Source organism: Danio rerio, chromosome 24 (genome assembly GCF_052040795.2).
Source record: "Danio rerio strain M-AB ecotype USA chromosome 24, GRCz13ab, whole genome shotgun sequence".
NCBI lineage: Eukaryota > Metazoa > Chordata > Actinopteri > Cypriniformes > Danionidae > Danio > Danio rerio.
Window position 1 is genome coordinate 42,511,607 of NC_141044.1, and position 27,441 is coordinate 42,539,047.

Consider the following 27,441-nt stretch of genomic DNA (forward strand, 5'->3'; position numbering starts at 1 on the left):
ACAAAAGTGTAGTCAGTACTTCAACTTTTACCAGAGTCTTTTTAAACATGAGGATCTACACCTGTCCAACTGCTTGTTAATGCAAATTTGTAATCAGCCAATCACATGGCAGCAACTCAATGCATTTAGGCATGTCGACATGGTCCAGACGATCTGCTGCAGGTCAAAGCGAGCATCAGAATGGGGAAGAAAGGAGATTTAAGTGACTTTGAACGTGGCATGGTTGTTGGTGCCAGACGGGCTGCTCTGAGTATTAACACGTCCAACCTTGAGGCAGATGGGCTACAGCAGCAGAAGAGCACACCGGGTGCCACTCCTGTCAGCTAAGAACAGGAAACTGAGGCTACAATTCACACAGGCTCACCAAAACTGGACAATAGAAGATTGGAGAAACATTGCCTGCTCTGATGAGTCTCCATTTCTGCTGACACATTCAGATGCTCGGGTCAGAATTAGGCATCAACAACATGAAAGCATGGATCCATCCTGCCTTGTATCAGCGGTTCAGGCTGGTGGTGGTGGTGTAATGGTGTGGGGGAGATTTTCTTGGCACACTTTGGGTCCTTTAGAACCAATTGAGCATCATGTCAACGCCACAGCCTACCTGAGTATTGCTGCTGACCATGTCCATCCCTTTATGACCACAGCGTACTCATCTTCTGATGGCTACTTCCAGCAGGATAACACCATATCATAAAGCGTGAATCATCTCAGACTGGTTTCTTGAACATGACGATGAGTTCACTGTACTCAAATGGCCTCCACAGCTCAATCCAGAGCTCAATCCAATAGAGCACCTTTGGGGTGTGGTGGAACGGGAGATTCAGCAACTGTGATACTATCATGTCAATATGGAGCAAAATCTCTGAGGAATATTTCCCGTATCTTGTTAACTCTCTGCCACGAAGGATTAAGGCAGTTCTAAAGGCAAAAGGGGTCCAACCTGGTACTAGTAAGGTGTACCTAATAAAGTGGCCGGTCTATACTTCTAGGTGAGTAAAGAAAGTATGTTTGTACTTTTGCCATCTCCATTAAAACGCGCGATGCTCGTGTTTCTCTTCGAGATGCGTTTAACAGACTGACGCTTACGTTAATCAGATTAAATTAAACGTGTCGCTAATCTTCCCAGGCGCTGATAAACAGACACCAGAACGTTTTGATTAGGGTTTTCAATACTTTTTGTTTCTTAAAAACAACTAAAGGCGCACAAAACACTGTAGATCTGATTGTGTGTCCCGCCGTAAACCTCATGTGCAGTGACCGGAATTTGACTGACGCCAGGCGCGCGCACTGACACTAGAGCGCGTGGCATATATTGTACTGTACGTCACGTGACACGCAAAGCATGCTTTTTGTGTACACGTCAGCTTTGCGAGTTACTTTTTATTTAATAATTATCAAATGACAAAATAAATTACATATTAATTCACAACCATTTTCATCCATATTTATTTGTTTTATTATTTATTTTATTATTATTCATTCAAACATGATTAGACTCGAGGTCCAAATCTTAAAAAAAAAAACTACATTTTCGCAAACTTTTATAATTAAAACTCAAAATAATAAAATATAATAAAAATTCTCAAAGTATCATTATGGACAGCATTTAGCATGTCTTCAGCATAGCATTTAGCATTATTAAACATTGTTGATACTATTTTAATATGTGTAATGGTATATGGTGATTCATATGACTTCTTATTATAAGAAGAAATTAATGAAAGTCTCTCTGAAAAGGGAAAACATACTAGCGAAAGATTTGCTCATGAATAATTAGTAGACCTAATAAATATTCATGAGCTCCACCCGGATCAATGGCGCAAACTGTGCCTTAAACATGACCGTCCTGCACTAAATAATCAAACAGAAGCAGCGCTGTATAACACACTCAGTTTATTGCGATCAAAAGAACATCCTCACACCTGATCTACAGGTTTACACACAAGAAAATAAACACATGATGAATTGCAAACAGAGCATCGTGCGGGTTTAGTGGAGACTCCAGCGGTGTATAGCGCACAGTGCTGTGAGCAGATTTCACCACTGTAAACTAAAGGTAAGAATCTGCTCGATCAGTAAAATGCCCACAACACTGCAGACAGACCTGTGCGTGCATGCATGTATGTATGTGTGTGTGTGTGTGTGTGTGTGTGTGTGTGTGTGTGTGTGTGTGTGTATCTGTGCATCTATGTGTATGTCTCTGTGTGTGTGTGTATTTGTGTATCTGTGTGTATATATGTGCGGGTTTGTGCGCTTCTGTGTGTGTATGTCACTGTGAGTGTGTATGTGTGTCACTTTGTGTGTGTGTGTGTATGTATTTGTGTATCTGTGTGTATATATGTGCGGGTTTGTGCACTTGTGTGTGTGTGTGTATGTCACTGTGAGTGTGTATGTGTGTCACTTTGTGTGTATGTATTTGTGTATCTGTGTGTATATATGTGTGGGTTTTTGCGCTTCTGTGTGTGTATGTCACTGTAAGTGTGTATGTGTGTCACTTTGTGTGTATGTATTTGTGTATCTGTGTGTATATATGTGTGTTTTTTTGCGCTTCTGTGTGTGTATGTCACTGTGAGTGTGTATGTGTGTCACTTTGTGTGTGTGTGTGTATTTGTGTATCTGTGTGTATATATGTGCGGGTTTGTGCACTTGTGTGTGTGTGTGTGTATGTCACTGTGAGTGTGTATGTGTGTCACTTTGTGTGTATGTATTTGTGTATCTGTGTGTATACATGTGTGCTTTTTTGCGCTTCTGTGTGTGTATGTCACTGTGAGTGTGTATGTGTGTCACTTTGTGTGTGTGTGTGTGTGTGTGTATGTGTATGTATTTGTGTATCTGTGTGTATATATGTGCGGGTTTGTGCACTTCTGTGTGTGTGTGTGTGTCACACACTCTCTGTGTATGTGTGTCACTGTGTGTGTGTGTATGTATTTGTTTGTCTGTGTCTCTGTGTGCGTGTGTATCTGTGTGTGTATATATATGTGCGGGTTTGTGCGCTTCTGTGCATTTCTATGTGTGCGTCTCTGTGTATGTGTCACTTTGTGTGTATCTTTGTATTTGTGTGTGTGTATTGCCCTGTCTCTCTGCGTGTATTTGTGTGTAGGTCAATATGTGTATGTGTATCTTTGTAACAGTGTGTGTATGTATTTGTGCGTGTCTCTGTGTATCTCTCTATGCGTGTGTCTGTGTGTATCTGTGCTTGTCTGTGTGGGCGCGCTTCTGTGTGTCTATGTCACTTTGTGTATCTATGTGTGTCTGTATTTGTGTGTGTGTGTGTGTGTGTGTGTGTGTGTGTGTGTGTGTGTGTGTGTGTGTGTGTGTGTGTGTGAGAATGTACAGTATATGGGTTTCTGTGTGCATTTGTGTTTGTATAGACGTGTGTGTGTGTGTGTGTGTGTATATCTCTGTGTGTCTGTACGTCTGTCCGTATGTGTGTGTGTGTGTATTTGTGTGTCTGTGTTGCTCATAATAACAGCATCAGTAGTGATTTTGAAGTCATTTTAAGGCACTCAGATGTACAGCAGTGTGTGATGTCCAGAGAATATAGTAAACAGGTCAGCGGAGCATCTCAGCAGCATGAAACAGCACAACACAACACACACACTTCATTAAGACAGATGCAGGAAACCATTAATCAATCAGACACACACACTCTCCATGCTAACAAACAAACAAACAATCAAACAAACCCCTGTGATGCAGGAGTGATGCAGCACTGCAAATACAAAAAATAAATCCATTCAGCACTTCTCTTTCCAACAGTGTTGTGTTGAGTGTGTAAAACGCAATACACACTCCATTATAGTGTTCCTCAAAGCATCACTCTTAAAGGGACAGTACACCCAAAAATGAACACTGCCTCATCATTTACTCTCCAGCATGGGATTTTAAACATATAGGAGTGTATTTCATCTGTTGAACGCAAAAGAAGATATATTGAAGAATGCTGGTTGCTGGCATCAATTGACTTTCATAGTAGGAAGAAATTACTATGGAAGTCAATGGGTGCCAGCTACTAGTGTTTAAATAAATAACTTCTGTTGTGTTCGACAGATTATTAAACCTATTTGAGTTATTTTTGTGAGTAAACGATGACATGTTTAATTCTTTTGTAGGTGAACTGGCCCTTCAATTACAAAAACTAGATATGCAGAACAATAAAAACAGCTTTAAACTCAAATCTCATGTCATATTTCACACCACAATAAGAAAATAAGGCTCGTTTGTTGATGACATGTAAGCGACTTTCCAGCTAGACTCTTTGGATTGTATGAGATTCACCTTTACATGAAATCCCCTGATAAATATAATATTAATAGACTTATTTATATGTGTTAAATCTGATTCACAGAAGTTTATGATTGTCAAAGTAATGCAGCATGACCCAAAGGATTATATCAATAAACATACTTAAATTTGAAGAGATAGCTCAACCCAAAACTAAATATTCTGTCAGTGTTTACTCATCCTCCACTTGTTTCTTCTGAGGAACACAAAATAAGATATTTTGAAGAATGTTGAAGGGAAATAACAGCTATTGTTTTCTTTTGTTCCTGTTATTAATGTCAATGGCTGCTTTTTTCCCCCAAACATTCTTCGAAATATCTTCCTTTGTGTTCAACAGAAGAACAATATACATGAGTTTAGTACCACCTGAGGTTAATTTCAATTTTGGGTGCACTGTCCCTTTAAATGTGGATGATTTGACTCTGTGTCTTGGGTTTCATTCTGTAGTGCAGATTTAACCAAGACTAGATCAGAATAACTGATATTATATAAAAGAAGAGCTTTGGTTTGGTTTGAAAGAGCGAGGTTTTACACAAAGCCACAGTTTTCAGACCTTTGTGTTGAATATTAAAGTGTTAGTTCACTCAGAAGTGAAAATTCTGTCAGTGTTTACTCATCCTCCACTTGTTTCTTTTGAGGGACACAAAAGAAGATATTTTGAAGAATGTTGGAGGGAAATAACAGCAATTGTTTTTTTTTTGGTTTTTTTTTTCCTGTTATTAATGTCAATGGCTGCTTTTTTCCCCAAACATTCTTCGAAATATCTTCTTTTGTGTTCAACAGAAGAAACAATATACATGAGTTTAGTACCACATGAGGGTAATTTTAATTTTGGGTGCACTGTTTCTTTAAATGTGGATGATTTGACTCTGTGTCTTGGGTTTCATTCTGTAGTGCAGATTTAACCAAGACTAGATCAGAAAAACTGATATTATATAAAAGAAGAGCTTTGGTTTGGTTTGAAAGAGCGAGGTTTTACACAAAGCCACAGTTTTCAGGCCTTTGTGTTAAATATTAAAGTGTTAGTTCACTCAGAAGGGAAAATTCTGTCAGTGTTTACTCATCCTCCACTTGTTTCCTCTGAGGAACACAAAAGAAGATATTTTGAAGAATGTTGGGGGGAAATCAGCCATTGACTTCAATAGTATTTTTCTGTTCCTGCTATTAATATCAATGGCTGCCTTTTTCTAAACATTCTTTAAAATAACTTGTTTTGTGTTTAACAGAAGAGTAATATACAGAGGCTTTCAACAATATACATAAGTACATAATAAGCGCTTGAGGGCGAGTAATGAGGAGGAAATCTTCATTTTTGGGAGCACTGTCACTTTAAAGTTGTAGTAGGGATCGCAAAACTCTAATGATGCGACTGAAAAGTGACGGGTTTCATTCTGTAGTGCAGCTTTAACCAGGACTAGATCAGAATAACTGATATAATATTAAAATAAGAGCTTTGGTTTGGTTTGAAAGAGCGAGACTAAAACGTTTTAAACAAAGCCACAGTTTTCTGCCCTTTGTGTTGAATATTGGAGTTGAATATTAAAGTGTTAGTCCACCCAAAAGTGACAATTCTGTCAGTGTTTACTCATCCTCCACTTGTTTCTTCTGAGGGACACAAAAGAAGATATTTTGAAGAATGTTTGGAGGAAAAAAAACGCCATTGACTTTAATAGTATTTTCTATAATATAATGTCAATGGCTGCCTTTTTTTGAGCCATTCTTCGAAATATCTTCATTTGTGTTCAACAGAAGAACAATATACATGAGTTTGCATAAGTATTCAACAATAAACATAAGAACCACTTCAGGATGAGTAATGATGAGGAAATCTTCATTACTGGGTGCACTGTCCCTTTAAATGTGTAGTACAGATAGCACAACTCTGATGATTTGACTCAGATAGTATCTTGGGTTTCATTCTGTAGTGCAGCTTTAACCAAGACCAGAACAGAAAAAAACTGATATAATATTAAAGAGCTTTGGTTTGGTTTGAAAGAGCTAAGCAAAAAGTTTTAGCCACACAGTTGTCTGGCCTTTTGTTGAATATTAAAGTGTTAGTGGAAAATTCTGTTATTAATGACTCTCTCTCATTTTCTAAGAGCTTCATTCATCTTGGAAACACAAATCAAGACATTATAGATGAAATATGAGACCTCTATAAACAGCAATAATCCGGACTCAACATGCGCAATATACTGACATTGAGGAGGAGAGACCGTTGCATTAATGCATCATGTTTATTTTATGTGCACAAAAGTTCTCGCAGCTTGAGATGTTATTTCGACTAACCCACTGAAGGCACATGGACAGTTTTGAGGGTGTTTGGTAATTTTCTGGAAAGTTGATCAATCAGGACTGTTGATGTAAATGGAGGATGAGGGAGCTCTCGAATTAAATCTGAAATATCTTAGTGTTTTAAAGCCGAAAAGCGTCACTGAGCATGCATAGCTAAGAGGGTATACATGACCGTGCACAATATACTGACACTGAGGAGGAGAAACTGTTGCATAAAGTCGTCATTTTTATTTTATGTGCACAAAAGTATTCTCGAAGCTTGAGATATTATTCCGACTGAACCACGGAAGGCACATGGACAATTTTGAGGATGTTTTTTGGTAGTTTTCTGGAAATTTAATCGAGTCATTGAATGTAAGTGGAGGATGAGGGAGCTCTCGAATTTGATCAAAATGATCTCAAATTGTGTTTCAAAGAAAAACTAAAGTCTCTGGGTGCAGACATCCAAGAGAATATACACATATGCGCAATATTCTGACACTGAGGAGATAAACTGTTGCATAAAGTCGTCATTTTTATTTTATGTGCGCACTAGAGTATTCTCATAGCTTGATATAATATTCCGACTGAAGGCACATGGACAATTTTGAGGATATTTTTTGGTGTTTTTCTGGAAATTTGATCGAGTCATCGAATGTTGATGTAAGTGGAGGATGAGGGAGCTCTCGAATTTAATGAAAATAATCTCAATTTGTGTTTCAAAGACAAACGAAAGTCTCAGGCTGCAGATATCCAAGACGGTGTACACGAATATGCGCAATATACTGACACTGAGGAGGAGAAACTGTTGCATAAAGTCGTCATTTTTATTTTATGTGCGCACTAGAGTATTCTTGTAGCTTGAGATATTACTCCGACTGAACCACCGAAGGCACATGAAGAATTTTGAGGATGTTTTTCGTTATTTTTCAAGAACAAGTCGGGACTGTTGATGTAAATGGAGGGTGAAGGATCTCTCAGATTTAATCTGAAATATCTTAACATGTGTTTTAAAGACGAATGAAAGTCTCTAAATGCTGATATCCAAAAGGGTATACATGAACATGCGCAATATACTGACACTGAGGAGGAGAAACTGTTGCATAAAGTCGTCAAGTTTTTTTTTTGTGCACACAGAAGTATTCTTGTGGCTTGAGATATTACTCCAACTGTACCACTAAAGGCACATGGACAATTTTGAGGACGTTTATTGGTATTTTTCTGGAAATTTGGTCAGGAATATTGCGGTCTATAGAGGATAATATCTAAAATATCTTAATTTGTGTTTTGACATAAGTCTCAGGGTGCAGATATCCAAGACGGTATACACAAACATGCGCAATATACTGACACTGAGGAGGAGAAACTGTTGCATAAAGTCATCATTTTTATTTTATGTGTGCTCTAGAGTATTCTTGTAGCTTGACCAATTCTTCGGAGTGAACCACTGAAGGCACATGGAGAATTTTGAGGATGGTTTTTCGTTATTTTTTTGCAAATTTGATCTAGTCTGGACTGTTCATGTGAATGGAGGATGAGGGAGCTCTCGGACTTGATAAAAAAAATCTCAATTTGTGGTTTGAAGACAAACAGAGGGAGTTTGAAACATGAGTAATTAATAACAGAATTTTCATTTCTTTGTGTGAACTAACGTTTAATCTCTGTGTGTGTGTGTGTGTGTGTGTGTGTTTATCACTGTATTTCACTGAAGCGCAGCCTGTGAAACGCTTCCCTCACGGAGTCCTCTGCATCCTGAGAGATCAGTTCATCCGCTGTTACTCCATAAACTTCACTCTCCTCCACGTCTTTCTTGATCTTCCTCTTGGTCAGAATCACCGGCTCACTGTCGTCTGTGTGTCGCCGTCCGTCTGGTCCTGTCAGGACGAGGTAAGAAGCATGTCGACCTCGCTCCAACAGCGTCGCTAAAAACATCGCAGAGACATTAAGGTGATTAGATTTAATAACCAAAATAAAGCACTGAACTAATTCAGATTTGCTATGGCATCTACAGTGCTCAGCTTAAGTGAGTACATCCCGTATTGAAAATGAATATTTGTGTCCATTTCTCAGTGAATATAGATGATAATTGTTGGTGCATTTAGCCCTTGTGTGCTGTTAGCAGGGCCGGAGTGGGACTCCTTTTTAGCTCTGGAGTTTCAAGCCTTAGACCGGCCCACCTCATTCGACAACTGACTACATTAAAATAACGTCAATTCCAATTCAGTTTCTAATGACACTAACGCGTCTTTTTCAAGGACACAGCTGCTTTAGAACTTCAAATGTTTTTCATAAATATGAGAACATTAATTCTTTATAGATGTCCAGTCCTTTGTAACGGTCGTCACACACACAAAAAATATGAACACCTACATAAGTAACCCAAACAGTATTTAATGTCTTAACACTGAAAATAACGCTTAACGCTGTTAAGCACTGCAATGTTTTCTGCTGCTATTGATGTCCATACTTTTTTTACCCTACTATTTTTCTCCCCTTTTTACATTTTTGATCAAGTTATGTCAGATTTATTAATGTAGTGAATCATCTGATTTTCATTGAGCAGGTGTAATATTCATTAATATTCACTAAGGTGCCACTGTTTGGGGTGCAGAAAATAAATAAAAAGAGCGGAGCTGCGGCAAAATAATGAATAAAAAGAGTGAGGCTATGGTAAAATAAACAAATAAATGAAAAAAGTGTGACTGCTGAGAGTGCGAGCAGCTAGGGACACTGGCACTCGCAGCCAAAAAACAGACCGGCCCACCGGGAATTCTCCCGGTTCTCCTGATTAGCCAATCCGGGCCTGGCTGTTAGGGATGTTTTCATCCACTCTAGGGTGATTTAAAGGCTTAATTTGGCCAGAACTTTCTTTGCGTTTCCGCAAATGGGATGATGTTTAGTAACAAATCTTATTTTAACACATATTTTGGAAAAAAGCATTGACATTTTTTAAAACTCAATACGCTCTGGGCAAATTGACTTCCTTTTCGTTATGTTGGGGGCTGTTTTTGCCCCATTGACTTCCATCATAATGACATTTCTTGATTGCACAGCCTTGACAGCATTTAATCATGCACTCTTTACTGTTGCTGGTTTCACCTGTTGGAAAGAGGTGAATTACTGTTGATTATCAGCTGCAGTGCAAAAAAAAGCTTAGTTTCTAGCCTTTATATGGAGTATAGTGTGTGCAGAAATGATTTTGCACAGGCCTATCTAAAGGGTTAATGCTGCCAACTGATGATCGACAGTAAAAATGGCTAATTGTACCTCTTTCCGACAGGTAAAACCAGCAACAATCAAGAGTGCATGATTATACGCTGTCAAGACTTTGCAATCAAAAAATGTGATTATAATGGAAGTCAATGGGACAAAAACAGCCCCCAACATAACCAAAGGGGAGTCAATTTGAACAATACACAAGAGCTAAACTAAATATCCATTAAATAAGAGTTTGGTCACTTATAGAAAGACAATGAATTAATATTTAAACCAGTTAATGCAACAACAAAAATACAAACTACTAAAGTTCAACTAAATTTTAAATATTTTGATGTTTGATGAGTGTTTATGTGGTCAGGTGTCACACACACACACGGTTTTAAATGTCTTAGCGAAGCTGAAAGTAGTAGATACCCTTAAAAGAGACGATATTCTGTGAGGATTTCCTCCTTTCAAGCAGCAGTTTTGAATATCGAGGATGAAGCAGGAATGACGACTGCATCTGACTCTGCAAATCAACAACAAACACACACATTACTGTTTTATTTCAGCAGCTGTGTTTGTGTGTGCATATGTGGCTTGTGTGTGTTTGTGCACATGTGCATTTATTTGTGTGTCTGTGTGTGTGTGTTTGCTCTTTTGTGTGTATTTGCATGTGTTTGTGCATGTGTATTTGTTTATGTGCATGTTTGTGTGTGTATTTATGTACATGTGTGTTTGTATGCGTGTGTTTGTTTATGTGTAATTGTTCGTTTATGTGCACGTGAATTTGTTTGCGTGTGTGTGTTTATGTGCTTGTGTGTTTATTTGTGTTTGCATGTTTTTTTTTGTGTTGCTATGCATGTTTGTTTGTGTTTGTTCAAGTGAGTGTGTGTGTTTGTGTGCGTGTTTGTTTATGTTTGTTCAAGAGAGTGTGTGTGTGTGTGTTTGTGTGTGTGTGTGTGTTTGTTTGTTTATGTTTGTTCAAGTGAGTGTGTGTGTGTGTGTGTGTGTATGTATGTGTGTGTGCACATGTTTGTTTGTGTTTGTTCAAGTGAGTGTGTGTGTGTGTGTGTGTGTGTGTGTGTGTGTGTGTGTTTGTTTGTTTGTGTGCATGTTTGTTTATGTTTGTTCAAGTGAGTGTGTGTGTGTGTGTGTGTGTGTGTGTGTGTGTGTGTGTGTGTTCTTACGGTCTGGTTAGTCTGTCCCCAGAGCATGAACACTGAGTATGTGTTGAGTGTGAGGACAGAAGCTGGCCGAGGACTCGGAGGCCAGAACAACAGACTGACTTCCCACAGGACGACCCCAGAGTGTCCACTGAGCACCATCACCTAAAACACACACACACAGCAGTCAGCAGTCTTATGGCTACAGACAAAATTATTCACTTTCCTGTACAATTTATTTTCTTTTTTTAATATTTGCCAAATGAAGTTTAACAGATTCAGGAATTGTTCACAGTATGTCTGATAATATTTTTTCTTCTGGAGAAAGTCTTAATAGTTTTATTTTGGCTTGAATAAAAGCAGTTTTCAATTGTTTTAAAGCCATTTTAAGGTCAATATTATTAATCCCTTTAAGCTATATTTATGTTGGATAGTCAGAACAAACAATCATTATACAATGACTTGCCTAATTACCCTAACTTTACTCTAATAAACCTAGTTAAGCCTTTAAAAAAAGTCACTTTAAGCTGAATACTAGTGTCTTGAAGAGTATCTAGTCTAATAGTATGCGCTGTCATCATGGCAAAGAGAAAAGAAATCAGTTATAAAACTATTCCTTTTAAACAGCACTTGGGAAATATTTGAAACATGATCTCACAGGAGAGCGAGTAATCTTGCCCAGTCAAAGATTTGCTCCCATAAATGCATTTATTTCATTTTAAAAGACATTAGTAATATCATGATTACATGATTTAAAATATCAGTTTTCTGTTATTTTAAATAGTCATTTGTTCCTTTTTATTTGAGATTTAAAGCTGAATTTTCAGTATTGTTTACTCCAGTGTCACAGGATACTTTAATGAGATGATTTGATGATCAACAAATATTTCTTGTAAGGATTTAAAGACTTTTGTTTATTAGAGCTATTAATGCTGGGGTAAAGATTGATCGCATCAAAAAAAATTTTTTTTGACATAACATACGTGTCTAATATATATATATATATATATATATATATATATATATATATATATATATATATATATATATATATATATATATATATATATAAATATATATATATATACTTAATGATACATGTATACATACATACATAAAAAAACAACTTTTATTTTGCAAAGATGTTTAAATTTCTATATGATTTCTTTTATAAACATATGTTCAATATGAAATATACATTACCTAAAAAAAAAGTCTTGTCACCTATCCAAGTTTAGAAATAACAAATAATAACTTTATAATAAGGCCTCTAGATTTTGCTTATTTGAGCACAATAAAATCTGATCATGGCTTGATTATTAATGATTTGATTAGGACAGTAAGCTCTGACTCTGCTTAGACTAAAGTCTCATCACTGAACAGAAATAATGTCCAGTATAGAATATAAAGTCCTGCTGCAGTGGAGACAGAATGAATATTGTGTCTGACTCCATCATGAGCTTGGAGGACTGCATCCATACATCTCTGACATGACTCAAATCACTGATTAATAAAGTCATCTGGAATGAAGAAGAAAGCGTTCCTGCAGGACTCCCAGAGTTCATCAAGACTCTTTGTTCATCTTTAACGCCTCCTCCTTCATCTTACCCAGGACATGCACAATAATGTTCATGTCTGGTGACTGGGCTGGCCAATCCTGGAGCAGCTTGACCTTCTTTGCTTTCAGGAGCTTTGATGTGGAGGCTGAAGCATGAGGAGCGCTATCCTGCTGGAGAATCTGCCCTCTCCTGTGGTTTGTAATGTAATGAGCAGCACAAATGTCTTGATACCTCAGGCTGTTGATGTTGCAGATCTCTTGCACGCCCCCATACTGAATCTAACCCCAAACCATGATGTTTCCCCTCACCAAACTTGACTGATTTCTGAGAGATTCTTGGCTCTATGTGGGTTCCAGTAGGTCTTCTGCAGTATTAGTGATGATTGGGATGCAGATCAACAGATGATTCATCAGAGAAATCCACCTTCTGACACTTTTCCAAATGATCAACTAGAAGTGAAGTTATTATTTGCTGCTCTTACAACCGAGAGCAACGACAAGACTTTTGTCAGGTAGTATAAGCATGCATGTGTATTTATGTAAACATAATAAATATAAACCCATATATAATGTCAAAACAAACCTTTTATTTCGGTAGGGATTGACCATCTTTGCCCGACGCTAATATATATTTTACTGTGTTATGAATTATCACTATCAGTTAAAGCAGTTTATACACTCACTCTTTTGGTTTGATTGCCAGCGTCCTCCTCTATCATTATGTCTGGGATCCCATCTTTGTCAAACTGTCCAAACGTCGGCTCACTAGAAAAACATTGACATCAGCATCAGCATCAGCACATCAACATCTCCCTGTGTTCTGAGTGTGTGTTCTGGATTGTTTCTTGTACCTGAGCAGAGTGCTGGTGTTGGTGGTCCAGGCGGTCTTCAGCTTGTCGGTTTGCAGCAGTGAAACACTGGAGTCCGTCTGGATGAGCAGTGATGGAGGATTACTGCCCTGAACAGCCAACACACGCTTCAGAAAACCAGACCTAGCAGAGGATACAGGGTCAGACTTCAACAATTTAAGCTGCATGTATGCAACTTACATATTTGCATTCATGTACATACTTAATCACATTACACTAGGGCTGGGCAATATGGTGAAAACGCAATCTCCATCATTGTTTTCCATATTGAACGATAATGATATTTATTTTGATGTGAGTTGTTAATGCTTCCAGATGTAAGAGTAACCCAACAATGACTGAATCCACAAAAATTAGAGCGTCCATTAGATGACATAACATTTGCGGTGGCTGAAAATTCAGTACATCTCTAACATCAACACACTTTTAGATTCCCATTGTTGCACATTTCTGCAGTGTGATTGGCTCGTAGAGCAATATAAAGTAAAAAATAGGCAGAGCTTATCATTATTATTGACATCAATTACATTGCGATTCAATATAATATCAGTTATCAGCCCAGCTCTACATTACACCACATGATATTTGTTATATTCTATAAGTATATTATATTTTAGCATTGAATAAAAAGGACATTTTGGTATAGTATAACAATAAAATTTGGCATGTTTGCCCTTAGCCCAACGTTAATTTACTCTCATTTACTGTCTTAAATGTAATTTACTCTTAAATGTAAATCTTAAATTTGTATTTACTTTCATTTAAAAGGGTGTAGAGTTTCCATTTTATGCAAAAGGATTTATATATATTAAACTTTATTAGTGCTGGGCAAAAAGTAATCATGATTAATCACATCCAAAATAAACAATTGTTAATATATATATATATATATATATATATATATATATATATATATATATATATATATATATATATATATATATATATATATATATATAGCCAACGCACGCCTCCCACCAGTGCCGATATACAGCCATATCGCACTGCTACTCATGTGATATTGCTCATATATATATATATATATATATATATATATATATATATATATATATATATATATATATATATATATATATATATATATATATATATATATATATATATATATATATATATTTATACATATATACGAGCAATATCACATGAGTAGCAGTGCGATATGGCTGTATATCGGCACTGGTGGGAGGCGTGCGTTGGCAGTTTATACAACAGTTTGACGGCATAATTGTGTATATAAAAACAAAATCAAACATGGAGAGTCTCAAAAACCCTTCTGTATGAGGAACTACTTTCTTCCGCCTTGTATTCAAATCATAAGCTGACAGTTAAACAGCTGAGCGTGCATCTTTTAAACTCTAGACCTGTAATGTCTGCTTTTGCTGGCTGTATGTGGGCGGAATAATACACAAAGGGTAAAGAGGCTGTACGGGTGCTGATATTACTTAAATATATCACGGCTATCAGCCAATCAGATTTGAGAACCAGACAGAACTGTTGTATATAAAAAAATATTTAAAAAATATATAATAATAATAATAATAATAATTATATATATATATACACACACACATACATACAGAAATTTAGATTAATATATTTTAATAAAATGAAATTATGATATATTATCTTATTAATATATTTTAGATATATTAATATTATATAATAAATTTACTATTTAAATATAAACATTTTATTAAATACATGCATTTCTTCTTTTTTTAAATATTTCCACAATTTATGTTTGACATAGATAATTTTTTTCAGCACATTTCTAATCAAAATAGTTTTAATAACTCATCTCTAATAACTGATTTATTTTATCTTTGTCATGATGACAGTAAATAAAATTTGACTAGATATTGTTCAAGACACTCCTATCAGGCCCAAAGTGGCATTTAAAGGTTTAACTAGGTTAATTAGGTTAACTCGGCAGGTTAGGGTAAATAGGCAAGTTATAAAAATAAACAGGGGGGCTAATAATTCTGACATTTTGGATGTAAATAATCTTTGCCAGCACTACATTTTATTTAACAAGTTAATAATTATTACCTATTCAATAACACAAATTATTATGGAAGCAAAACAACGACATTTTCAAGCAATTTCTATCCATAAGTAAATGCTTTCAAACCTTGAAAGCGCTAGATTAAAAGGCATTTTTAATTACGTCCTGCACCCGTACGAACACTGCTGATTATATAATGATGATAGTTGAACATAAAGTGCATGAGGTTTGCCATCAATGGTATTACTGATAGAGTGAGATGAATCCAGTGTGAATGTCTGACAGTTCCTCCCAGCTTTTCTCTTTCTTCAGTGCAGACTCGAAACCAGGCTTAGCCAGAGCTGCCAGACGTCCCAGACTGACCGCATAAAGCCCAGAGTCTATGAATTCAGAGAGATATTAAAGGTAAAGTTCACAAAAACTTAATAATTATCATCATTTATATATCATTCACATGATCCAAACCTGTCTGTCAGTTTCTTTCTTCTGTTAAACACAAAGGAAGAATGTTGGAGAAAACAGCCATTAATTCCACAGTATTTTCTGCTCCTACTATGGATGCCAGTGGCTGCTTCTTTTCCCCAGCATTCTTCTAAGTATCTTGTTCTATGTTCAACAGCAGAAATAAATGCATAACATATTCCCTTTGAATGGTTATATCTTCTAAACGCTAATTGTGCTGTTTTCGCTTTAAATGCAAATGAGATTGTGCTCTTTTCAAAAGAGGGCGGAGCTACAAACGCCTGTGTGTCAGCATAGCGGCAGATTCAAAACAAATGTCACTGTTCATTTGCGTTTCATCTAAAATTCCACATTTATAATCCTCTCAGTCGCTGACATTATCTTCAGCAGCTCCACTCTAAAGCCAGACGGCTGCTTCTCACTCAGGGCTGCTGTCTATGCTAATGAGCGAGAGATGGTCACTAGTGGGCGGGGCTTTCCCCCTCTGATGACATGTACAAAGGGAGAATGTCAATCAAAATCTTTCCGCAGACTGTTTTTATCAAGTCTGATAATAATAAAATAGAATTAATTATTTTAAGCATTAGAGGCTGCTTATTTTCACACACTGCTGACAAACAACTGTGTTTAACCCCCTCATAGAAGTGATTTTTCCATGATAGCTCCCCTTTAAATCCGCAACACACCTGTGAGTAACAGCAGATATGAAGCGCCGCTGGCCGTCTTGAAGTGCAGGTGAGCGAATACACCGTTCACGTCAACATTGACCCTGGAGCCGAGCTGATCACCAGATTTCCCAGAGAAAAACACCAGTTCAGTCTAAAGGAGGGAGGAGATCACAGTGAATCTTCAGCGTTAGTGAGCTTTAGGTTGGTATTGTGTGTGTGTGTGTGTGTGTGTGTGTGTGTGTGTGTGTCGTACGGGTGTTGTAGTGAATGAAAGAGCATCAGGATTGTATGAAAGCACAGCAAAGTCTTCTTTTCCATCAGAGTTGAGGTCCGGGACGCTGATCAGCGGGAGATTTCCATGCATCAAAGTCGAACGCGAATGCTGCCACATGATCTGACCTAATGGAGAGGCAACGGGAACATTTGGATGAAATACTGTCGCGTTATATTCAGTGCTGGGTAAGTAAATTTAAGTGATTATAAAATTAAAATAACTTTAATTATTTATCTGGAAGTAGTTTAACTGTTGTGTACTCATCAAACTAGACTCTCAAACAAAAAGCCCTAGACTCCCCTTTGGTTATGTTGGGGGCTGTTTTTGCCCCATTGACTTCCATTGTAATTATATCTTGATTGTTGCTGGTTGGGAAGAGGTGAAATTAGTCATTTTTACTACTGATCATATTCCCAGAGATGGGTTGCGGCTGGAAGGGCATCCGCTGCATAAAAACTTGCTGGATAAGTTGGCGGTTCATTCCGCTGTGGCGACCCCAAATTAATAAAGGGACTAAGCCGACAAGAAAATGAATGAATGAATATATATATATATATATATATATATATATATATATATATATATATATATGCTGTCAAGGCTTTGCAATCAAAAAATGTCATGATAATTGAAGTCAATGGGGCACATACAGCTTCCAGCATAACAAAAGAGGAGTCAATTTTGCCCAGAGTGTTGATTTTTCATCCCAAAATATGTGTCATAATAAGATTTGTCACCAAAAATCATTCCATTTGCTGAAACAGAGAAAGTTGTGGCCAAATTAAGACTCAAAATCAGATGAAAAACATCCCCAACAGCACACAAGGATTAATAACTCAAAATGTTATTTAATTATTTGACTCAATACTACATATAATACCTAACAAGACATGCAAGTTGCAGTAAAGGTTACTTTAACAAGTATAATAACAAATATAGTTAGTTCATTATTAGTCTAATTATCTGCATTTACCGGACTTCTGATCAGATTACAGCTATGATTATAATGCATTATTATTAGACATTAACTACAAATTTACTGATGTAAACTATTAGGGCCTTACTGCTGTGTTAATGTTTAAAATAGAGGAATCACATCCAAAATAAAAGTTTGCTTGTGAATAGTTATTATGCATCTATAAATACACACATGCAGGCATATATTTAATAAAATGCTTATTTATATTTAGCTATAACACGTGTGTTATTAATTATATATACACATATACACATCTATTCAAAAATCTTTGGATATTTTAGGATGTACTACATAAACATAATAAATAAATATATAATACACAAACATACCTGTATAGTATGTCAAAACAAACTTTTGTTTTGGATGCAATCTTTGCCCACCATGAGTATAAAACCTTATAAATAGCCACAGAATTTTAAACTCATATTTCAGCAAACAGCAGGCCACATTTGATCTATTAAGCCAACCATTTCCAAGCATTTGGCTTTGTTGTAAACACCACTGCAAATACATGTGATTATTCTAAAAAAGCACTCAAAAAAGTTTAAAATAATAAATAACTACACTGAAATGCTTTTCTTACTTATATTTTTGTCATGTTTCTAATCCAAATATCTAAACTCAGAGAGTTTTTCCTTAAAACAATCAAAATTATTTCATGTCAAAGATCATTTTGCTTGTTTTAAGGAAAAAACTCACTTAATTTTAACATATTATTTCTTAAAACAAGACAATATCTTTTGCTTGTCTAGAAAATGTTTCTTGATTTAAGATTGTTTAGATATTTGGATTAGAAACAAGCCAAAAAATAAATCAAAGAAAAGCACTGAATTCACTATGTTTTAAAGTGCCCACGATATCAAAATTGTACATGTTCTTTACCACATTATATTGAGTTAATAATCATCGGCATATGTCTGTTGTGTTCTTTAATATTATGCAAATATTAAAGACCACAACAGTGTGGAGTGTTTATATTCATATATGTCCACATAAGTGTGTATTTAAATCCTGTACCAGTCTTTTTGTCGACTGCCGTGAGATTGTCTGCATGAGCAACCAGGCATCCGCTCCCTTTGTGTCCGAGTCCCTTCACGCCGCACTCCACCCAGTCAAACTCAGCAGATAAAGCTCGTTTCCAGAGTGATTTTCCATTCGTACCGTCAACAGCCGTTAACACCAGACACGGAACTGATAAATCTAAAAACAAAACATCAGTTCAAGCAGCATAACACACAGCCTAGATATATATACTAGACAGCCTTGAGTCTCCTATTAAGAGTTAAGAGTCGTGAACTCCTGGCTTAATTATAAACATCTCATTTTGTTTCCAACACCTTAAGCTATAAAGTCATGTTGCTTTTCACTATGAAGGCGTGCAAGTAACATTGTAAACCATGTAAACATAGGTCTCCGGAAGAAACTGATGTAAACAAATGATAAAACCATCCATAAAGCAACACTGTTGTGTCATTGGACTAAATGTGCCCTATGGGATGTTGATCGATGGGCCCTTATCTTTCAAAATTAACCATGAATGTGTATGTGTCTTGATATTATGATGATAAATGTATGTACTCCACTTCTACTAAGGGTGTTTTCACATCTGTAGTTCGCTTCATTTGGTCCAGACCAAGGGCAATAAATGATACATTGTTGCATTTTCTGCCAACTTTGGGTTGTTTTCACACCACACTAGAGATGCGCGGATGGCAGTTACAGCCGCGGAATCCACGGATAAACCGCGGATCGGGCGGATGACGTGACGAAAAATAATATTTTAATTAAATTCGGGCGGGTGGCGGGCGGTTGTACTGTTTTTGTACACATAGCTGGCGCACCAACGAAAAAGCCTAGGACTGACTTCAAAGAATGAGAGGAGGAATTGGATACACTAATTCTGGATGAAGTACAGAAGTCTTCCTCTACAAAATTAAGAATAGACGGATCAGCAGAGGAAAATCTACTTTCCTTTTGGGAGAAACAAGGCAGTCATTCCCACGTCTACATCACCTTGCCAAGAGAATTCTATGCATTCCAGCAACAAGTGCTGCGAGCGAGCGCTCCTTCAGTGCAGCAGGGCACATTGAGGCCAGGCGCTCTCGTCTGAATGTTGAAATGATGTGTCAAAATGCGTTTTCTATTAGGCTACTATAATAAAAAAAAAATTGTACAGTACAGTGCGTTTCATTTAGGCTATTTATTTATTTATTTTTGTCCCTGTGCACCGATTGAAGACGGAGTTCACTGCTGATATTCTGAGAGCTTTATAGGGTGCTTCTCATTTCTTATTTGTGTATCCTCGTTTCCTTCCCTTGCTTTCTTTCCTCGTCTTTCCACCCCTATAGGATGCGAGGGAAGGACGCAAAAAAAAAACTCAAGGACCGAGGAATCGAATCAAGTGAAAAAACACGTCCTCGTATTGTATCACTTCAAAGCGTCAGTTAATGCTGGATTTGACTTGCACGTTTGGATTAACTGCATGAAATTAAAGTCATTCTCTATTTTCTAATAATCAATAAAGAAACATTCATTTAATAATAAAAAGGAATAAGCCATTCAAATAAAGAGCTCAGTCAGCAGATGGCGGGCGGGTGCGGTTTTAAAAATTGGTCAAAAATGTTAGTGCGGATGGATGGCGGACGGATGATGAGTTTTGTGATGCGGTTGCGGATGAAATAATAGCCCATCCGCGCATCTCTACACCACACTGCTGGCTTTAGTCCAAACCAGTTAAAACAAACCAAAATGCAGTCATCTGACAAAATCCACATCTCTCATTGGCCAGATGTTGTTGAACATAGGTCCTAAACTGCTTACTGATTGGTCAGAATTCACGTGCAGGAAAATGCCAATGAACTCCCGCAGGTAAACAAAACCGGCAGACACAAAATGTCGCTTTTACTCTGGAGCAGAGGTGTCAAACTCAATTCCTGGAGGGCCGAAGCCCTGCACAGTTTAGTTCCAACCCTGCTCCAACACACTTACCTGTAGGTTTCAAACAAGCCTGAAGGACTCAATTAGTTTGATCAGGTGTGTTTAATTAGCGTTGGAACTAAACTGTGCAGAGCTGCGGCCCTTTTGGAACTGAGTTTGACACCTGTGCTCTGGAGCAGGGATCACCAATCCTGGTCCTGGAGGGCCGGTGTCCATGCAGGGTTTAGCTCCATCTTGCCTCAACACACCTGTCTGGGTGTTTCAAGTATACCTCGTAAGACCTTGATTAGCTTGTTCAGGTGTGTATGATTAGGGTTGGAGCTAAAATCTGTAGGACACCGGCCCTCCAGGAACAAGTTTGGTGACCACTGCTCTGGAGGGACGACTGCGCTGGCTGATTGTATCCCTGCTTTAGACAAACTATACATTTCGAGAATGAAGCGCGGCCGAGGCTGGAAAACAATGTTTTAATGCATCACTCGTCACTTCAGGAGGAGGCGTGAATTAATTTAGCTAAACTGCGACATGCTCATCTTGCGGAAATATTACCAACGATCCATCAGGTAATGTTTTCTCTCTCTCTCTCTCTCTGTTGGTAAAGCGCTGTCAACAAATATTTTTCCTCCACATCCCATAATGCACAGTACATCAGCCTACGGCAACTGGATTAGTCCAAAACGCGCAGTACTTTTTGCAATTGGACCTGTTTTAGTACGGATCATATTCTCATCACAAACGAACCGCTCCAGGGTTCGTTTGAAAGCGTACCGAGACCACCTCTTCAAGCAGGTCTCGGTACGCTTATTTGGTCCGCTTTTGGTGCGCACTCGAGAACGATTGCTGCATTCACACCTGCCCAAACCAACCGCACCAAAAGGGGAAACGAACTCTAGTGCGATTTAATCGAACTAAATAGGGCAGGTGTGAATGCACCCCAAGTGTGTTCTAATGTTTAGTCCTTACACACATTTAGAGGGTTGTAGATTTAGATTGATGTATAGTTTGTTAAGATTACTTGTTTTTTATGTGATCTATTCATCGACGCTGACCTGTTTGTGAATCTTTTTTTTTTCTGTCAAACACAAAAGAAGATATTTTGAAAAATGTTGGTGGACATTGACTTCCATAGAAGAAAAAACCCACTATGGAATTTATGGGCGCGGTCAACCTGTGCAACCTGTATTCTTCTAAATATCTTCTTCTGTGTTCAACAGAAGAAAGAATACACATGAGAGAGCATAAATGATGAGGTAGTTTTCATTTTGGAGTGACCTATCCCTTTAATTAATATCATTATTTAGTAGATGTGTCTGTTTTCAGTCAACAAGCTGGATTGAGTGTGAGTGTGAGTGTGTGTGTGTGTGTGTGTGTGTGTGTGTGTGTGTGTGTGTGTGTGTGTGTGTGTGTGTGTGTGTGTGTGTGTGTGTGTGTGTTTGTGTGTTTCTAGGTTTACCTGCAATCAAACATGTGTTACGGCTGGCATCAGCATCTCTGTAGATGAAGAACACATCTAACACCTTGTCTTCATTGGCATCCTCAACAGCCAGGAAATCAAACGTGGCTAAATAAGAGAAACATTCAGTAAGGAATGGATGAAAGTTGCTAATAATTCTGACTTCAACCGTATGAGCGCTGTACTGCTGTGTTTTTCACATCAGTCACCTGCGTCAGGTACTGTGCGGTTCCATGTGGACACATATTGAGGCCGTACGGGGCAGGGGAGGATGAATGAAAAGGCGAAGATGACTGCCAGACACAGGAAGATGGAGAGCAGGAACGCCGCTGTTCTCCAGCCGGTCAGATGAGACAGACCCAGCTTTCCTGCGCAGCTCTTCTCCTTAGTCACGCCCCCTTCTGCCTCTCCGTCCTTTAGTGGCTCCGCCTCCCCGCCACGCCCTGATTCGTCTGTCATCTCAGAAGAGTCTCCACACCACTGCAGCACACACAGGTGACACATAAGCACATCATACTCAACATTCATGATTATAACTTGCTTTCGTTTTGCTTAATTTGATCATGTTTCTTTCGCAGCACTTTGAGATTTAACTTAAAATGTAAAGCGCTTTATAAATAAAAACTTATTATAACTATGAGTATAATTGTAAAAATGTCAATCTTAAGCTAAGGATCTTGTCTTTTGCTTTGAAATATTTATAGGGTTTTTTATAAAGATAGTGTAATTAAATATAACATGGACAATTATGCTGTGACACTTGTTGTTTCAAGTAAAATTGATTTTCTTTGCTTAATTTTATCATGTTTCTTTTGAAGATCTCTGAGATTTTACTAAAGTGTAAAGTGCTTTATAAATAAAATGTGTTATTATTATTATCATTATTATTATTATTATTATTATTATTATTATAATAAGAGACTAAGCCAAAAGAAAATGATTAAATGAATTATAATTGTAAAACTGTCTAGCTTCAACTTATGGTTCTTGTGTTTGTTGCTGTGAAATCTAAATCTGAAAGATAACATAAACAAATATATTTCTAATAAAATATTTCAAAATTAACCAGATTGTAGATATATCATTTTTACATTTCTTTTTAATCAATATGATGCAGTGCTATCGATAAACACTTATTTGTTAATCTCTCAGTCATCAAAGTACACTTTTAAAAAGTTTGCTGACTTAATTTTTTAGTTGAATCAAATTAACTTTTCTAGTCATCTAAACTTACATCACACACACTGACTAAATATTTAAAGTTAAACTTTGCATACCTTAAATACGATTTTTACTATGCTTTTGGGGATGTTTTCATCCACTCTGGGCTGATTTTGAGTCTTAAATTGGCCACAACTTTTACTGTGTTTCAGCAAATGGGATGATTTCTGGTGGTAAATCTTATTTAGACTCTTATTTTGGAAAAAAATGCATCAAATTTTTATAAATAAATAATTATACATTTTTAATATTTTATATTTATTCATTGGGATAAACCCCTTGAGATGTACCATCTCATTTTCAAGGGGGTCCCACAATTAATCAGTCACATAATAACAACAACACAAGAAGACAAAACATAATGTACACAACATGCAAAAAACATGACATAACATAAAAAAAAATTAAATAAATGAATAAAATAAGTAAATCAAAATAAAGTAAAATAAAAAAAATTAAAAGAAGATGGGAGGAGGGGGGGGTGGAGTAGTATACTTACACACATACGTATATATACATAGAAAAACTATATACAGATCAGTAAATCTGTCACCAAATAACTAATAACATCCTCAGGAAAAACAGGTACAATCCAAAGTAAAATATGACTACAAAGTCTGCTTAAGGACCTGAAATGATGTGGTGGATCGAATGTTTGCAGGTAAGTTATTCCAATCTGTTGGACCCTTAAACATAAAAGCTCTTTTGCCCATAGATTTTTTACAAACTCTATACAGTCTGTGTAAATTGACTACCCTTTCGTTATGTTGGGGGCTGTTTTTGCCCCATTGACTTCCATTATAATCACACTTTTTATATTCCAAATATAGTCCTGTTTTACTATTATAAAATATGTTTTCCATTGCATTACAAGCTCTCCAATTCTTTTTTTTTCTTTTACTTTTCAGTCATTGAAAAGAAAGTAGCAAAACAAATTCAGACATTTAAGTAATTTGTTGAGCTTTACCAGATTAATCAGGTTAATTTGTATTTTGGGTTTCTTTAGAAAATTTAGCTAAATATTTCTACTTGCTTACTAATAAATCCCAAAACAACAAACATATAATTTAAAATGTAATGTACTACAACAACATCATGATCATGTAATTTAAAACTCCTGCTTAATGCAACTCTTCTTCCTCAGACGCTGAGCTAAAACTAAATATTGAGTACTCAATTGAAATCTTTTTGCACTCTTTTTGTCTCATAAATAAACAGTTTTACATATTTTGTGATTCTTTTTTCTAATTTTTCCTCATTGATTTCTGCTTTTGAATTGCATTATGGGATCTTGATCTTTCTTCCTACAACTTTAAACCTTGAAAAGTTTGAAAAAGTGATATTCTGAACATGTTTATTAGTTTGCAGTGCTATATTGTCTGAGTTGGTGCTGTATATCACGCTACAAACACTTTGTAATAAACTGACGGTACATTTTCTGTTATTATTTCTCTAGATAATATAATGTATAAGAAATAATAATATTTCAAACTTCGAAAATGTCAATAGAAGTCACTTTGCTAAACATCAAAAGTCGACAGAGCAGAGATCAACATCTCATAATGCAATTCACAACCGCAAATAAACTCTTGTGAATCACGAAATACAAAAAACAGTTAATGAACAGATATTTTTACAGTGTACTTAATCCTGATATAGTTTTTATTTAATCACTGTTTCTAAAGGCAGATTTAGATCACAGATCCTCCAAAATGGCATTTGAGATATCAATCTGAGTATGTAAAGCACCTTAACAAGTATATTCAAAAGGTAAACTTCACTGCCATACTCAAGTAAATAAAGGAAGGGTAACTAATTCTTCCCAGATCCCTCCTCCTCCTCCTACCTGAAATCAACCCTGCACGTTCAGCAACAGCAGCCCTGATTGATAACCATCAGAACATTACAGTATGCATCAATCTAAACACAGACACACACAATAAAACCTGCTTCTTTTCTCATCCAGAGTGTTCTGCGAGCTGTTGTTAATCTTCCAAACAAAAACACAGCAACAAAAAACTTCAGTCATGCAGCGGTAGAACAAGAAGAGCCCGCGGCCAAATACAGCTCTCTCTGGAAACTGCTATACACTGTAAAGATAGCTGTTAATTAACAGGCTCTGTATTTTGTGATGCACAAGTGTTTATTTAGGGTTGTGAATTGCATGATGGGATGTTGATTTCTGCTCTGTCGACTTTTAATGTTGAAAATTCAACTTTACAGTTTAACAAAGTGACTTTTACTGACATTTTAGTAGTCTAATGTAATAATATAATGTATAGAAATATAATATATAGAGAAATAAGTCTGTAAAATAGCAAAAAATGTGCTGGCATTAATTATAAGGTTTTTGTGTCGTAATTACAACAACTACCCAGACAATATAATACTTTAAACTATTAAAAATGTTCATAAAAGTCACCTTTTCAAGCTTTTCAAGGTTAATAGTTGTTGGAGGAAAGATCAAGATCTCATAATGCCATTCAAGAGCAGAATTAAACAGGGAAAAATAAAAACATGAATCGCAAAATATGGAAAACTGCTCATTTATGGGTATTTTTGCAGTGTATTTATTGCACAAACACACACACACACACACACACACACACACACACACACACACACACACACACGTCTATATAAACAAATTTATTAATAAGCATGTATTGTAGTGGTGGATGAGGAGATTCCCCCACGGTGTAAAGCGCTTTGAGTGTCTAGAATAGCGCAATATAAATATAAGGAACTATTATTATTATTATTATAAATACACACCAAAAAAAAAAAACAATATAATTTTATGCTTTTTAAATATATAAAATCTAAAAAGTTGGCTTTACGTTCATAAATTCAGACTTTCTCCTAAAAAAATTATTTCAGAAAGTTATTCTTTGCTAATTCCAGCACTTACTGAAAAAACAATGCATTTAACTACTTTATTGTGATTTAGTTTGTATTTGAAAATATTTAATTACTGTATTTTTTAAACAGAAGTACAGTATTTAAATTCGTTATAAAATACTGCAATTCAGCTATTTTAGTCTTGAAATTTAACCTAGCTATTTAAGCTATATATATTATTGTATATTATATATATATATATATATATATATATATATATATATATATATATATATATATATATATATATATATATTAATTATTATTATTACATTTTTTTAAGATTTACAATGACAGAGTTGTGGTATAGGTGTCTCATGTCATCATATACAATTATATAGCCATCTATACAATTGTCCATCAGCTAGTAATTCAAGTCTTTTGTGAAGGGTAATATTAACAAAAAATAAATACATTTTATTTAAAAACTATTTCACATACATTTTCATACTAAAATTCAATACTTCATATTTACCCTCCAACAACAAACTTTTAATTTCAAATACCTCTGCCATTACATTTATTCCATACAATGACTATCAATATACAAAACTGTTCACAGTCAGTTAAAAAATAAGACGGATTACTCTAAGTGTTGTGATAAACAATATGGAGACTGTGTCAGAAGCTGTCACTGAACTGAAATAAAACAATAATACATTGTTTATGTGTGTGTAATGTTTATTTTAGAACATAACTCACATCGCAAGCCTGTTGCATTGAATAACATTAACCGAGTAAAGCTTACTTAAGAGATAAAAACTCTTTTTACATCCAAGAACTAAACAACAGATACAGTTTTAAAATCAGAGGGAGACGAAAATCACGATTATGTTTAGTTTTAGGTTGAAAGTTTACAGTGTCTTCAAGCTTAAATATTATCTGTGATTAGCCGGTTTTACATTTTGACACTGATGTATTACATTAAATGGCGACGATTTTAGAAAAACACACTTTTGTCGGATCAAAACAAACCTGGTGAATGACAGACAGATCCTTCTCCTCTTCACAGTAATGGAAACGAGACTTCCGCGAACGGCAACTCGACCTGGACAAAACGCGATTGTGTTTTCTTAATATAGTCTAAAATGATGATCTCCGTTTCCCAGGGATGGCTCGCAGCTGGAAGGGCATCCGCTGCGTAAAAAATATGCTGGATAATTTGGCA

At 36.2% G+C, this 27,441-nt stretch overlaps 2 protein-coding genes across 7 annotated transcripts in view; one reads left to right on the forward strand and one right to left on the reverse strand.

Moving 5' to 3' along the window:
- katnip (katanin interacting protein) overlaps positions 1 to 27,441 on the forward strand; it is a 1,410,884-nt gene that overhangs the window by 69,646 nt on the left and 1,313,797 nt on the right. The gene's annotated exons all lie outside the window — the stretch shown is intronic.
- fam234a (family with sequence similarity 234 member A) lies at positions 1,880 to 27,325 on the reverse strand. Of its 6 annotated transcripts, none has more exons than XM_087310136.1 (15): positions 27,249 to 27,325; positions 22,361 to 22,631; positions 22,152 to 22,259; positions 18,779 to 18,961; positions 16,762 to 16,907; positions 16,527 to 16,659; positions 15,626 to 15,758; positions 13,335 to 13,475; positions 13,167 to 13,248; positions 10,950 to 11,090; positions 10,195 to 10,288; positions 7,984 to 8,483; positions 5,610 to 7,913; positions 3,477 to 4,680; positions 1,880 to 2,095 (listed from the first exon to the last, which is right to left on the reverse strand). In XM_087310136.1, exons 2-12 carry the CDS (start codon positions 22,608 to 22,610, stop codon positions 8,254 to 8,256), a joined length of 1,641 nt encoding a protein of 546 aa, XP_087166262.1. In that variant the 5' UTR covers positions 22,611 to 22,631; positions 27,249 to 27,325; the 3' UTR covers positions 1,880 to 2,095; positions 3,477 to 4,680; positions 5,610 to 7,913; positions 7,984 to 8,253. The 6 variants fall into 6 exon arrangements, with proteins under 6 accessions (XP_087166262.1, XP_087166261.1, XP_087166260.1 ...); XM_087310135.1 differs by having other exon boundaries at positions 3,477 to 4,709; positions 5,156 to 7,913; XM_087310134.1 differs by having other exon boundaries at positions 3,477 to 4,653; positions 5,101 to 7,913.